This window comes from Terrapene carolina, unplaced genomic scaffold, assembly GCF_002925995.2.
Source record: "Terrapene carolina triunguis isolate 2854851 unplaced genomic scaffold, T_m_triunguis-2.0 Scaffold67, whole genome shotgun sequence".
In the NCBI taxonomy this organism is placed as follows: domain Eukaryota; kingdom Metazoa; phylum Chordata; order Testudines; family Emydidae; genus Terrapene; species Terrapene triunguis.
Window position 1 is genome coordinate 22,336,870 of NW_020664418.1, and position 12,390 is coordinate 22,349,259.

The 12,390-nt window shown below is 43.3% G+C and overlaps 1 protein-coding gene across 1 annotated transcript in view; it reads left to right on the forward strand.

The window, feature by feature from the left end:
- The window catches only part of APBA2 (amyloid beta precursor protein binding family A member 2), a 212,030-nt gene that overhangs the window by 110,064 nt on the left and 89,576 nt on the right, over positions 1-12,390 (forward strand). Inside the window, exon 3 of the mRNA XM_024193111.2 lies at positions 8,263-9,245. Within this exon, the coding sequence (XP_024048879.2) occupies positions 8,301-9,245 (945 nt within the window). The 5' untranslated portion in view covers positions 8,263-8,300. The remainder of the gene's footprint in view (positions 1-8,262; positions 9,246-12,390) is intronic.

Here is a 12,390-nt window from a genome sequence, read left to right on the forward strand (position 1 = left end):
CACATGATGCTCAATGGATATAATGAAAAACTGCTAATGATTTGAACTCCAGGTATTCACCTAGTGATGTGAAATACACTCTAAATCATGATTATGAGATCCAGAAACATGCAGTAACCATGAGATCCAAGATGTGGTTCTGTATGAGAAAAGATCTTGCAGAAAGTCTAATCTATACTTGTAACAAACTACAAGATGGGAGGAAAATGGTACAAAATATTGATTTTGTTGACAATGCAGGGAAGTAAAACTACAAATTGTTTATTATAGAATCGTAGAACGGGAAGGGACCTTGAGAAGTCTTCTAGTCCAGTTCCCCTGCACTCAGGGAAGGACTAAGTATGATCTAGCCCACCCAAAAGGTGTTTGTCTAATCTGCTTTTAGAACCTCCAATGACAGAGATTCCACAACATCCTTAGGCAATTTATTCCGGTGCTTAACTATCCTGACAGTTAGATAGCTTTCCTAATGTCCAACCTAAACTACTCTTGTTGCAATGTAAGCCCATTGCTTCTTGTCCTATCCTCAGAGGTTAACGAGAACAACTTTTCTCTCTCCTCCTTGTAACAACCTTTTATGTACTTGAAAACTGTTATGTCCCCCCTCAGTTTTCTCTTCTCCAAACTGAACAAACCCAATTTTTAAAATCTTCCCTCAGAGGTCATGTTTTCTAGACCTTTAATAATTGTTGTTGCTCTTCTCTGCATTTTCTCCAATTTGTCCACATCTTTCCTGAAATGTTTTGCCCAGCACGGGATACAATACTCCAGTTCAGGCCTGAGTACAGCAGAAGAATTGCTTACAACACTCCTGCTAATGCAGGGGTCTCAAACTCAATTTACCTTAGGGCCAGTGCCAGTCCTCGAATCCTCCCAGCGGGCCAATAATGTCACTTAAGATGGTGTTCAGAAAAGAAAACATTTATATTGTATTTTTTATTTAGAATTTCTTAGAAATAATAAAACTGTCCATACAATTCTTCGCCTGCCAGAGAGTTTTTAGTGTTTTCCAGACACCTGGCAACGCTTCAGTTCTGTCAGTTTGTTGATGTTTGGCCTCAGTGACTGAGCAGTTGAAACCTTCAGGATTGCAGCAAGGTGTGCATCAGAGATAGTTGTGTTTGGTATTTTGACTTGTTTATATTCATTGTGGAAAAAAGTGACGCTGCCTCCATGGCTGACTGCCCGGCAACTAATGATGCTTCCTCCATGGCTGACTCTGCACAGTGACTAGTTATGGTATCTCTGCCCATCTCCCCCAGACAATGGGAGCTGCGTGGGGGCAGTGCCTGCAGCAGACAGATCTGGCAGCATGGGGAGGTTCTTGGGCCACAGATGGCCCATGGGCCGGGACTTTGAGACCCCAGTGTTAATGCATCCCAGAATGATGTTTTCTTTTTTTGCAACAGTGTTATACTGTTGATTCATATTTAGCTTGTGATCCACTATGACCCCCAGATCCCTTTCTGCAATACTCATTCCTAGGCAGTTATTTCCCATTTTGTATGTGTGCAACTGATTGTTCCTTCCTAAGCGGAGTACTTTGCATTTGTCCTTACTGAATTTCATCCTATTTACTTCAACCCATTTCTCCAGTTTGTCCAGATCATTTTGAATTTTAATCCAAAGCACTTGCAATCCCTCCCAGCTTGGTATCATCCACAAACTTTATAAGTGTATTTGCTATGTCCTTATCTAAATCACTGAAGATATTGAACAAAACCGGACTCAGGACCAATTTCTGCAGGACACTACTCGATATACTCCTCCAGCTTGACTGCAAACCACTGATAACTACTCTCTGGGAATGTTTTCCAACCAGTTTTGCACCCACATTATAGTAGCTCCATCTAGGCTGTATTTCCCTAGTTTGTTCATGAGGTGGTCATCTGAGACAGAATCAAAACACTTTCGCCCCGTCTACACTGGCAAGTTTCTGCACAACAAAGCAGATTTCTACGCTGTAACTCCCAAGGTGTACACACTGCCAAGCCACTTAGTGCGCAGAAACTGCGCAGTTGTATCGCTCAAAAAAACCCACAACGACGAGAGGCGTACAGCTTTCTGCACTGGGGCTACAGCGCTGCGGTGCCACTGTAGACACCGTGGCAATTACAGCGCTGCGATTGGCCTCCGGGAGGTGTCCCACAATGCCTGTTCTCACCTCTCTAGTCATCGGTTTGAACTCTACTGCCCTGCCCTCAGGTGACCAACCATCATCCCCACCCTGTACATTCCTTTGCAAATTTGAAAGTCCTCTTCCTATTTGCTCAGTGATGTGTGCAGTGGTCTCAGCGCATCATTCCAGGTCGCCATGCCTGCTCCACACACCAGGCAATCCCCCGCTTGGAGCAATGCCGAGCTGCTGGACCTCATCGGCATTTGGGAAGAGGAGGCTGTGCAGTCACAGCTGTGCTCCAGCCATAGGAATTATGATACCTACGGACAGATTTCACGATACATGATAGAAAGGGGCCATGACCGGGACACATTGCAGTGTAGGGTGAAAGTGAAGGAGCTGCGGAACGCCTACCAGAAGGCACGGGAGGCAAACCGCCGCTCTGGTGCTGCGCCCACGAGCTGCCGGATCTACAAAGAGTTGGATGCAATACTCGGTGGTGACCCCACCTCCACTGCGAAGGCCCCCGTGGATACTTCATTGGCTCACATGCCAGTCGAGAGTGGACCGAGCCAGGAGGAGGAAATCTTGGACGAAGAGCAGGAGGGGGACCCAGAGGCAGAGGATGGTTAGGAGGCCAGAGATGCATGCAGTCAGGAGCTCTTTTCTACCCTGGAGGAGCCTAGCCAGTCACAGCAGTTGGATCTTGGCGAAGCGCAAACAGGAGAGGAGGTCCCTGGTAAGTGGATCTGATTTTGGGAATTGCTGAAGCAATTTGTTGGGGGCAGGAGGGTTGTAGAAAGCAGGCTTGTCTCCCACCGCATGCCTAGTCTGAGCAGTGGAACAGGCTGTTGATAGACTCCCTCACTTCACAGGAATCTCCCTCAGAGATCTCCAGGAAACTCTCATGGAGATACTGGACAATCCACTGCTGCAGGTTCCTCGACAGAGTTGCTTTGTTTCTTGCCCCATTAACGGTAACTTTCCCATGCCACTGTGTCATCACAGGGGTTGGAGGGGGGACCATTGCAGTACATAGGTGAGCCGCACAGGGGCCAGGGCGGAAGCCACAGGCTTGAAGAAGATACTCCCTTGATTCCCTGCTCACCCTCAGCAGTGAGATATCTTCCATAATGATCACATCCTGTGGAAAGTGTGGGGACAGGAATGATTATGAAGCCCCTCGTACAGTGTTGGCTCTCCCCAAGAGCCGCGTGCCCAGTGTATAGCAGGGTTCGGGAAGAGTGATTTACCCTGCCCCTGCAGCTACTCACCATTTTGGGGGTCTTGTGGCTCATGTGTGATTGCCTGGGGTCAGCCAGTTATTGACAGGTTTGTGAATACTGGCTGTGTTTTAAAGCACTGAATCAGTGTTGTCTGTGATGCAAACAATACTGCTTCTGTAAAATGTTGCATTTAAACTTCACAGAGATGACCTTGGGAGCCCAGTCTCCCTTATCGGCAGCAGAACAGCTGCATAGAATTAGAAAGTAGCCACGAAGACCTAAGCAGGACTTTCTCCGTGAGGTTATGATGAACTCTGCCACTGAGAAACAGGAACTGAAGGAGTGTGGGACAGCGAGAACGCGGCATACCAGAAAGAAGTCATGGAGCGGCTCTTAAATGTTATGGAGCGCCAAGTGGACACACCCCAGGTGATACTAGCTCTTCAAACCAAGCAGCTCCATGCCCGCCCTCCCCTGCAGCTGCTGTCACAAAACTTTTTCCCATGCGCCCCCCCCCACACACACCACCAACTCACTGTTATCAACCTCCTGGCTCCACTCTCTACCCGCAGCATTCAACTCCTCCCTCCTCACAGTACAGCCGTGTGGACTCCCACTACACACCGCACTCAACATCCATCCCTCTGCAGTTTGGCCCTACTGAAGTACAGCACCCGCTGCATTGTACTCCAAAGGAGAAGGTTGGGTATGATCCCTGGACATACACAAATCTGTAGCCGTCCCGGAACCCCTCCTCCTCTGGAGACCTTCCCTTCCCCCATCTCCCTCCCTGCTGATGTATTTTTGTCATTTGACTCTCTCCTCTGGTTGTTGTCTTTTAATAAAAGAATTGTGTTGGTTTGAAAGCAATCTTTATTCTATTAAGTGAAAGAAAAAAGAGCACTGCAAAGCAACATGCAATTATGTTAAACCCCCTTATTGCATCATGTGCACCAGTAACCTCCTAGCATTACAAGCACTGCAATCCCGAGTATAGCAGCAAATATTAGTGGCTTTCAGCTTCAAATTGCTGCCTCAAGGCATCCCTGATCCTTATGGTCCCACACTGTGCCCCTCTAGTAGCCCTGGTCTCTGGCTGTTCAAACTCAGCCTCCAGGCACTGAGCCTCTGCGGTCCAGCCCTAAGTGAAGCTTTCAGTCTTCCCTTCACAAATATTATGGAGCTTACAGCACACGGCTATAAGCATAGGAATATTGTCATCGGCCATGTCCAGCTTCCCATACAGGCATCGCCAGCGGGCTTTTAAACGGCCAAATGCACACTCAACAGTCATTCTACACTTGCTCAGCCTGTTGTTGAACTGCTCCTTGCTGCTGTCAAATTCCCCCATGTATGACTTCATAAGCTATGGCATTAAGGGTCACAATGGGCATTTCGACTTCCCCTACGGTGATCTTCTGGTCCGGGAAGAAACAACTCTGGCATAATAAAAAAGGCTAACAAAGGACGTGCTGTAGTCATCATGAATAGGTCGGAATATGAACAAGAGGTTGCTAGACAACTCTCTGATACCACATTCTACAGGCCATTACCCTCTGACCCCATTGAGGATTACCAAAAGAAACTAAATCATCTGCTCAAGAAACTCCCTAAAGAAGCACAGGAACAAATCTACACTGATACACCCCTAGAGTCCCAACTAGGGGTATTCTACCTGCTACCCAAAATCCATAAACCTGTGAATCCTGGATGCCCCATCATCTCAGGCATTGGCATCTTGACAGTTAGCTTTTCTGATAGTCAGGTCGCTGGAGTTTCTTTGGAAGAATCTTTCCTCTTCCTCCTCCTCCGTCTTCGTTCCCAGTCTCCACAGGGGATTACCTTCCTCAGGCTTCACTTCTGACTCTCAGCTGTGATACCGCTGTTTGGGCTAATGTTGCTCATTTAGTCTCCTTGGGTGTCAGGCAGCAAGCACTTTAGGAAATACAGCACATGTCCGGGGCCTCTTTAATGTCCTCTCCCATCACTGGTGTCTCTCATCTTCCCCAGTCCCAGAACTGGACTCCATTCTTGCCCCAAGGAGAATTTAGCTGGCTATATAGTACCACTGCCCTCCAACCCGTGGATGTGCCAGGGCTCTGGATTTGGTACCTATAACATAAAATATGCTATGACTTGGGAATTTTTATGACACATGTTTGATAAGTCAGTTGAGGAATAGTCAGGAATGAATTATCATGCCTGCCTTCTTGCAGATATAAATGCTGTACATGACCTAAACAATCATATTTTTTAGATATATAGTGCCAGCTGTCTTCAGTATTTTTTTTCTGTGACACTTCTCATGTTTTGTAAGAATTTTCCATTCATGCAGCTGCCGTTTCTATGCAGTTGTCTTGTTGCTATGTGTGTGCACATGTGTGCTTATACGATTAGTTAACTAGAAATGATCGTGTTGGTGACTGAAATATCTCTGTGGTAAAAGGCATAATTTCAGAAGTAGGTGTGATGATCTAAATTAAATTAACTCTAAACAGGTGAAGATCAGCATGGTTCACTTCACCTGGTTTAATCAAGTCCATCAGTTTGAGACAACAATGAGGTGTGTAGTGGGAGTGAGGTGGGCAACAACAGAGAAATGCTTATGCTAAAAGAGGCCGGATATGAGAATGATGTAACGTAGCCAGAAACTTCAAGTTTAATAGTTTAACCCTGGAGACATACACATCTAGTGTTATCCACTTTCGTCTTGACCTTACCAGATATGTCAAAATGATATTCAGCTTACGTAAACAAATTCTACAGTATGTTGTTGAAATCAGTATTTAGACAAGTAAAATATTTAGTTAAATGTGAACAGGCACTAGTGGAAGTAATTAATGTGTCTGTTTATAAATGTCTGATTTCCCCCCCCCCCCCTTGTGCATAGGTTTAATTGTTTGAAAACAAATTTGTTGTCTTTCAACACTACTTGGATCCTGTTTGATACAAATTCAGGTGGTGGGTCTCAGTAAACACCAAATTATTGATATTGCTCTGGTTTTATGAAGATGCTTTAGTTTTTTTCTGTGGAAAAAAAGAAGCAGTGAGTTATGTTTGGTTAGTGCCTTATCCCACTCCCAAATTAATGGACTCCTCCCCCCAGCTTCAATGGGAGCTCAGTCTGATCTTAAGTGAATACGGTATGCATTGAAGAAATGCCTAATTTATCTGTTGAAAAGCTAATGCTAATTGCTTTATTGCTGAGGGTCATTCCATGACTCATTACTGGGAAAAGGATTTGAGAGAGGGAAACCCCATGTTTGAATCTTGGGATTAATTTTTAAGATTGATTTAAGCATTCCTGAGGCATATTCATCAACACAGTATTGGAATATATTTAACACATAATTGCAGGGCTTTCTGTTGTCTCTTCCTTTCAGTATCCAAGAGATTATTTTTAAAATGTTGGTTGCCTAATATTAACAATATTCTTAAAATACAAATGTGTATATGAATATAACTTAAAACCCCTATAAACCTGTGTATCCCTCTTGCAAATACAATAGAATTCAATAAATATACAAGTCAATTTCCTACATTACTCCTGGGAGAATTCTGTGTCTAAAATAAAAAATTCTGTGCACAATATTTTAAAATTCTGCAAAATTCTGCATATTTTATTTGTCAAAATAACACAATATAATCACGCTAGTTTGAATTATTTTGGTAATTTATTTCAAAATACCTGTCAGCATGTAACAATACAGACAACAAAAGATTCAGAAAATGTTTTTTGACAAATAGATTCCTTACTAGGCATATTAATACAGACCTTGGCGTAATAATTCATTTAAACTACAATACAGAAACTTGTTTCCTGCAACCCTCAGAAGCAGTGCAAAGGCTTGGGAGAGTTGGGGGTAACGGAGGAGCTGAGGGAGAGGGAAGGAGCCTGGGAGTGAACCTGGAGGATTGTTGGGTGTGGGTGGGAGTAGTATGGAACAGTTTTTTGCAGGGGGAGGGATTGTTAGAGAGTTGGGGAGCCTCCCCCATGCAGACCTTGGCTGACCCCCTAGTCTCTCCCATTCAGTCAGGCACATCTGTCCCTATGTTTCCCTGCAGCCCCCTTCCTCCTGTCCGCATGTGGCCTGGCAGCCCCACTCTCATTCAGCCTTGGCTCAGTGTCGTCACCCCATTAGCTCCTGTGCCCATGCCCCACTCTGTTCCTCCCACTAACCCTTCTGAAACCCAGTTTGTGTAACCCTCCCAGCAACCCTGTATGCCCCAATCTGTCCGTCTCCCCCATATTCTGTGCCTCCTCACCTAGCCCTGCTCTGAGGAAGGCCGCCTCTAACCCCTAGCTGCCTTCTCTTCTGGTGCCACAACAGCCCCTGGTGGACAAAACGTATAATTGCAGCATCTCTCCAGCAGAATGTATGTTCTGCAGGGGACATGAATTGTGTTGAATGTATGTTCTGCGGGGAACAGTGCTACAGAATTCCCCGCAGAGTACCATATATAAATACTCTCACAGAACCCCCCCTCCTCGAAAACAAATGGTGTTGAAATTACTCATTATCTTCCACACAGAAAAGATCCTGTACAGGAAAAGTCTAATACAGAGTTGCAGAATTACCTGTCTAGGTGAAGGTGTTACCTTCTTTTGAGTTTCATGACTTCTATAACTATTTTCATCACTGGTTTTCTCTTATTTTATGTTGTTACTGTTTATATATATACTAATGGGCCAGATTCTGATCACTGTTACACCTGTGTGCATCCAGCACAACTCCATTGAGTTACCCTTTGATTACATTGAGTGTAGTTTTGATGGTATAGTTTAGGAGAATGTTTTTTTTAAGTGGCTGTTTTATACCAAATTAAAAGTACCAGTTTCATTGTTTCCCATTAGCATCACTCTGATCCCTGCTGATGACCTTTTTCTGAAAGTGGTTTTTTTCCTCTTCCTTACAGTAATTGCTTAGAAATGATTGTCACCTAAGAAGTCGGCTATGGCAAACAGGAAACGTCAAAGCACTACAACCGGCATGCTGGATCACAGGGTGATACCTTGCCCTACTTCATCTCACCACAGGGAGCCTGAAAGTGAAGAAAATGACCTGCCTAGTGAAGATTACATAGCAAAGGAGGCAGAGGTAACAGCTATCAGAGAAGGTAGCCCTACCCCTGTGGAACACGAGTGCAATGATAGTGGAGATGGCGATTCCAGCTCCGATTATGTGAATAATACCTCTGAAGAGGAGGACTATGATGAAGGCCTGCCAGAGGAAGAGGAAGGGATCACATACTATATTAGGTATTGTCCAGAGGATGACAGTTATCTGGAAGGAATGGACTGCAATGGGGAAGAGTATGTGCCTCACGAAGAACACCAAGTTGAAACTGATGAATGTCAAGAAGCTGTGGAAGAAGAATGGACAGAAGCTAACATTCAGCACCATGATGAAAGTGAAGTGACTGAAGGGCAAGACTACCAAGATAACTGTGTTCAGATTTTGGAGGATGAAGTATCTTCTCTGGAGATTCAAGACCAAGAAGAAAACATACAATACTGTCAAAATGAAGAAAGCTATCAGGACTATTATCCACCAGAAGCTAATGGAAACAGTCATGGGATGTCGCCCTACCGTTCGAGGAAAGAAGATGCTGAGTTGGAAGAGCAGGAAGAAGACATTGACCAGATCGTAGCTGAGATTAAAATGAGCATGAGTATGAGCAGCATTAACAGCACAACAGAAATGAGCCCTGAGCATGGCGGGACTGAAAATGTGCAAAATGACTATAAAGAGACTTGTCCAAAAGGTGATGCTGGTCATGAAGGGAGGCCAAAATCATTGAATATTCCACCTGCTTCAAAGCATGTTGGAGATATGCCTAGAGGTTTTAAAACAAAGTCAAGAACTCCAGAAGACAGACAGAAATGGCCGCAAGAACAGGTATGAGGCTCTATTTTTTAATAAGAAAACTATTTATCATGTAGATCAGAGGTTCTCAAACTGTGGTCTGCGAGATCCATTCAGGTGGTCCACGGATAGTTCCCTCTAAGGTTTGCGCCTAAACGGCTGCACGTGAGAGAATGAAGGGCCACCCGCCTAATTAGTGGAGCCGCACAAGCATGGCTCCACTAATTAGGTTCCTGGACCCTGGAGAAGATGCACATGTAAGGTGAGATTGTGGCCTTGGGGGGAATAGGGGGTAGATGGGAGGGGCCAGTGGGGTGAGAAGAGGGGATGGGGGGAATTTGGAACGTGCGGTGCTGCGGTGGCCATAGCAAGAGGTGACTTTCCCCAGCTCCAGGGGAGAGACGGCGCTCCTTCCCAGCCTCAGCTCTGTGGCTGCTGTGGTGGGGGAGATACCCCGCCTCTCCTTCCCAGCCCCAGCTCAGGGGCTGCCGCGGCAGGGGAGAGAGGGAGAGACCTCCCTCGGTCCCAGCCCCAGCTCAGGGGCTGCTGTGGCATGGGAGAGAGGGCACATCCATCGCATTAGAAAGGTAAGACTACTGATATTAAAATACGAGTTGTGTGCTTTTATTTGTAGAACAAAAAAGCTTTAATTATTAAGGGTTTTTTTTATATAGCATTTTTATCCAAAGCGCTTTACAATAGTTAGCTAACGGTACAAACAACATTTGGAAAGATCATTAAGTGGTCCGCCAAGACCCTCAGCATTTTTCAAGTGGTCTACGAAAAAAAAAGTTTGAGAACCACTGCGATAGTAACTTCTTGGAGGCATTATGCAAATGGCATGTCACTAAATTGTGTCTCTCAAAAATACATGAAAGCAAATTTAAAGCAATATTTGCTCTGCGTTATAGTCTTAACTCTACATCTACACTATTCAATAAATTGAATTTCTTAGAAAATTGGTCTAGATAAGGTCCATGTGGGTAAATTAGCAGTATTATTAGAAAACTGGGTTTTTTGTACAGTGACCAGACATCTTTGGAAAGATTAGCATGTCTTCTTTAAATAAGTTACCAAACACATCAAGCAAAATAGTCTGGCAGTGATGTAGATACATCAAGCTTTTTCATTATGATTTTTTCATATGTCAATGGCATGCCAGCAATGAGGTCAGAACTGAGGGCAGAACAGTGAAGTGGTTAATGACATTAGTTTTGGTGAAGGGCTGGTTAGTATGCTAATGGCTGATTTTCAGTCTTTTGCTTTCTTGTCCCTAGAGCCTGAATGTGGGTAAAGGGACAATTCTGGTGAATTGTAGGTCATGTCATAATCAATCACAGGAGCTGGTACTATAGTCTCGTTCTTGGCTAACAGGCCTCCATGCACCAGGGTCACCATGACAATTTTTGTTTTGTGGAGAGGGACTAAAAATAATGTAAAAATTGGCCTTTAATGAACAAATGTACTGAAGCCTTCTGACTGGATTGCCCTGCCCTGTGTTTAATGTTAGCCAAAAGCAAGTTACTGGATGGGAAAACCTCATGCTGGAGCAGACAGTCTTGATATTAGCTCACTATACTAAAAAGCAAACGCACAAATGTTTACTTTCTACTAACATTTGAGGATAACGGATACTGAAAACTATTAGGGTGGCCTTGCAAGCTTGCCCATTTGCCATATTTCAAAACTGTAAGATGTTGGAAATAAGAAAGTATCATTCCTATTTTTGGATTTACAAGTTGATTTTATTTTCAGAAAATTGTGACATAGGAATAAACCAGGTCTGTTGAATCAATGAATGAAGCCAGCTTAGTATACAGTATTCCTTTTACAATGAGCAATTCTGATGTGCCAATGAGATTTTCTTTTAAAAAGGTGTAAGGATGGTATATTCAAGAGAAAAGGTGAAATAGTTTCATTTTACAGTGAGAGAAATCCTTTCAAAAAACAAAATCCCACAAGTAGACGGGCATTAAGGACTAATTCTAGTGCAGTAATGTGGTCCCTTTTCTGTTCCTGTGCGGAGCATTGGACAGAAGAAGTGAGACTCAGGCTCAATAGTTTCAGAAGAACTGTGGTATTTAAAACAAAACAAAAAGAGATGCTGTTTGTTTTTCTTAAAGGGACTTAAAGGGACTTCTGATTCTTTTTAAAACATAATTTGTATTATTTACTTAGAAGCTTACATTCTTTAATATTGTGTTTCTGCTTCTCTCTCTGTAGGAGCCAGAATCTGTAATTGTAAAACCCTGAATATAAATATATAGCTAAGTATTTGTTTATGGTGAACAGAGAGCATGTATTTTGATGACCGCCTAATATATATGCTTGAATAAGTTTTTTTTAAATAACAATTTTAATTAAAAGTTCTTTATTAAACTTCAAAAGTATAAATGTTCTGTTTCACCCTCACTGAAGTGATCAGTATGGAAAATCATAATATTGAATTAAGTATTCTATGGTTAATTATTTAACTAAAAATAAATTAACATAAATGATTCCACTAAACACTGTGAAATTGTGCAACCATATTCATGTTCAGTGACACCTTTCACATAAATGCTGCTAACCAATATCACTAAGAGTTGCACAATCTGGTCATTAATGAGGGGGAGAATAATTACTGGACAAGACTAAAAATGTCTGATTAGATTATTTTGCAGTCAAATGACAGAAAATTCATTTCATGTGGCCCGGTTCTTTCTTAGGCGATTCTTCCATTGCTGCTATTGAGAATATTGCCTGAGTAAGGACTGCATGATTGGGCCGAATAGTCTTTCAAAGCATGTTGTCAAGAACTGCTCATGAATAAGAAAACTACTGAATTCCTGGTTTGAATATGAGGTTGTGAGCCCCATTGTACACGTATTAATCATGTCAGATTACTAACAAATGGGAGCTTTGGAATGCCAGAAAATTGATATTATAATTGCCTCTGCTGTGAAAATACACAAAGAGGGGCTGCCTGTCTGAGCTTTAACTTAGTGCTATTTCTATTCGCGGTTGGGATTGATGCACTGAAACCTTCCCATGTAGTAATGGAGATTGCATTGTGGTTATTGATACCATGTCTCATGTAGCAGTAATACGTTGTGCAGTGCTTTTCCAAATCACTTCTCAGACAAAACTATTGTCAAGAGAATGTACAGGGCATTAGCACTCACAGTATTGAGTTGAT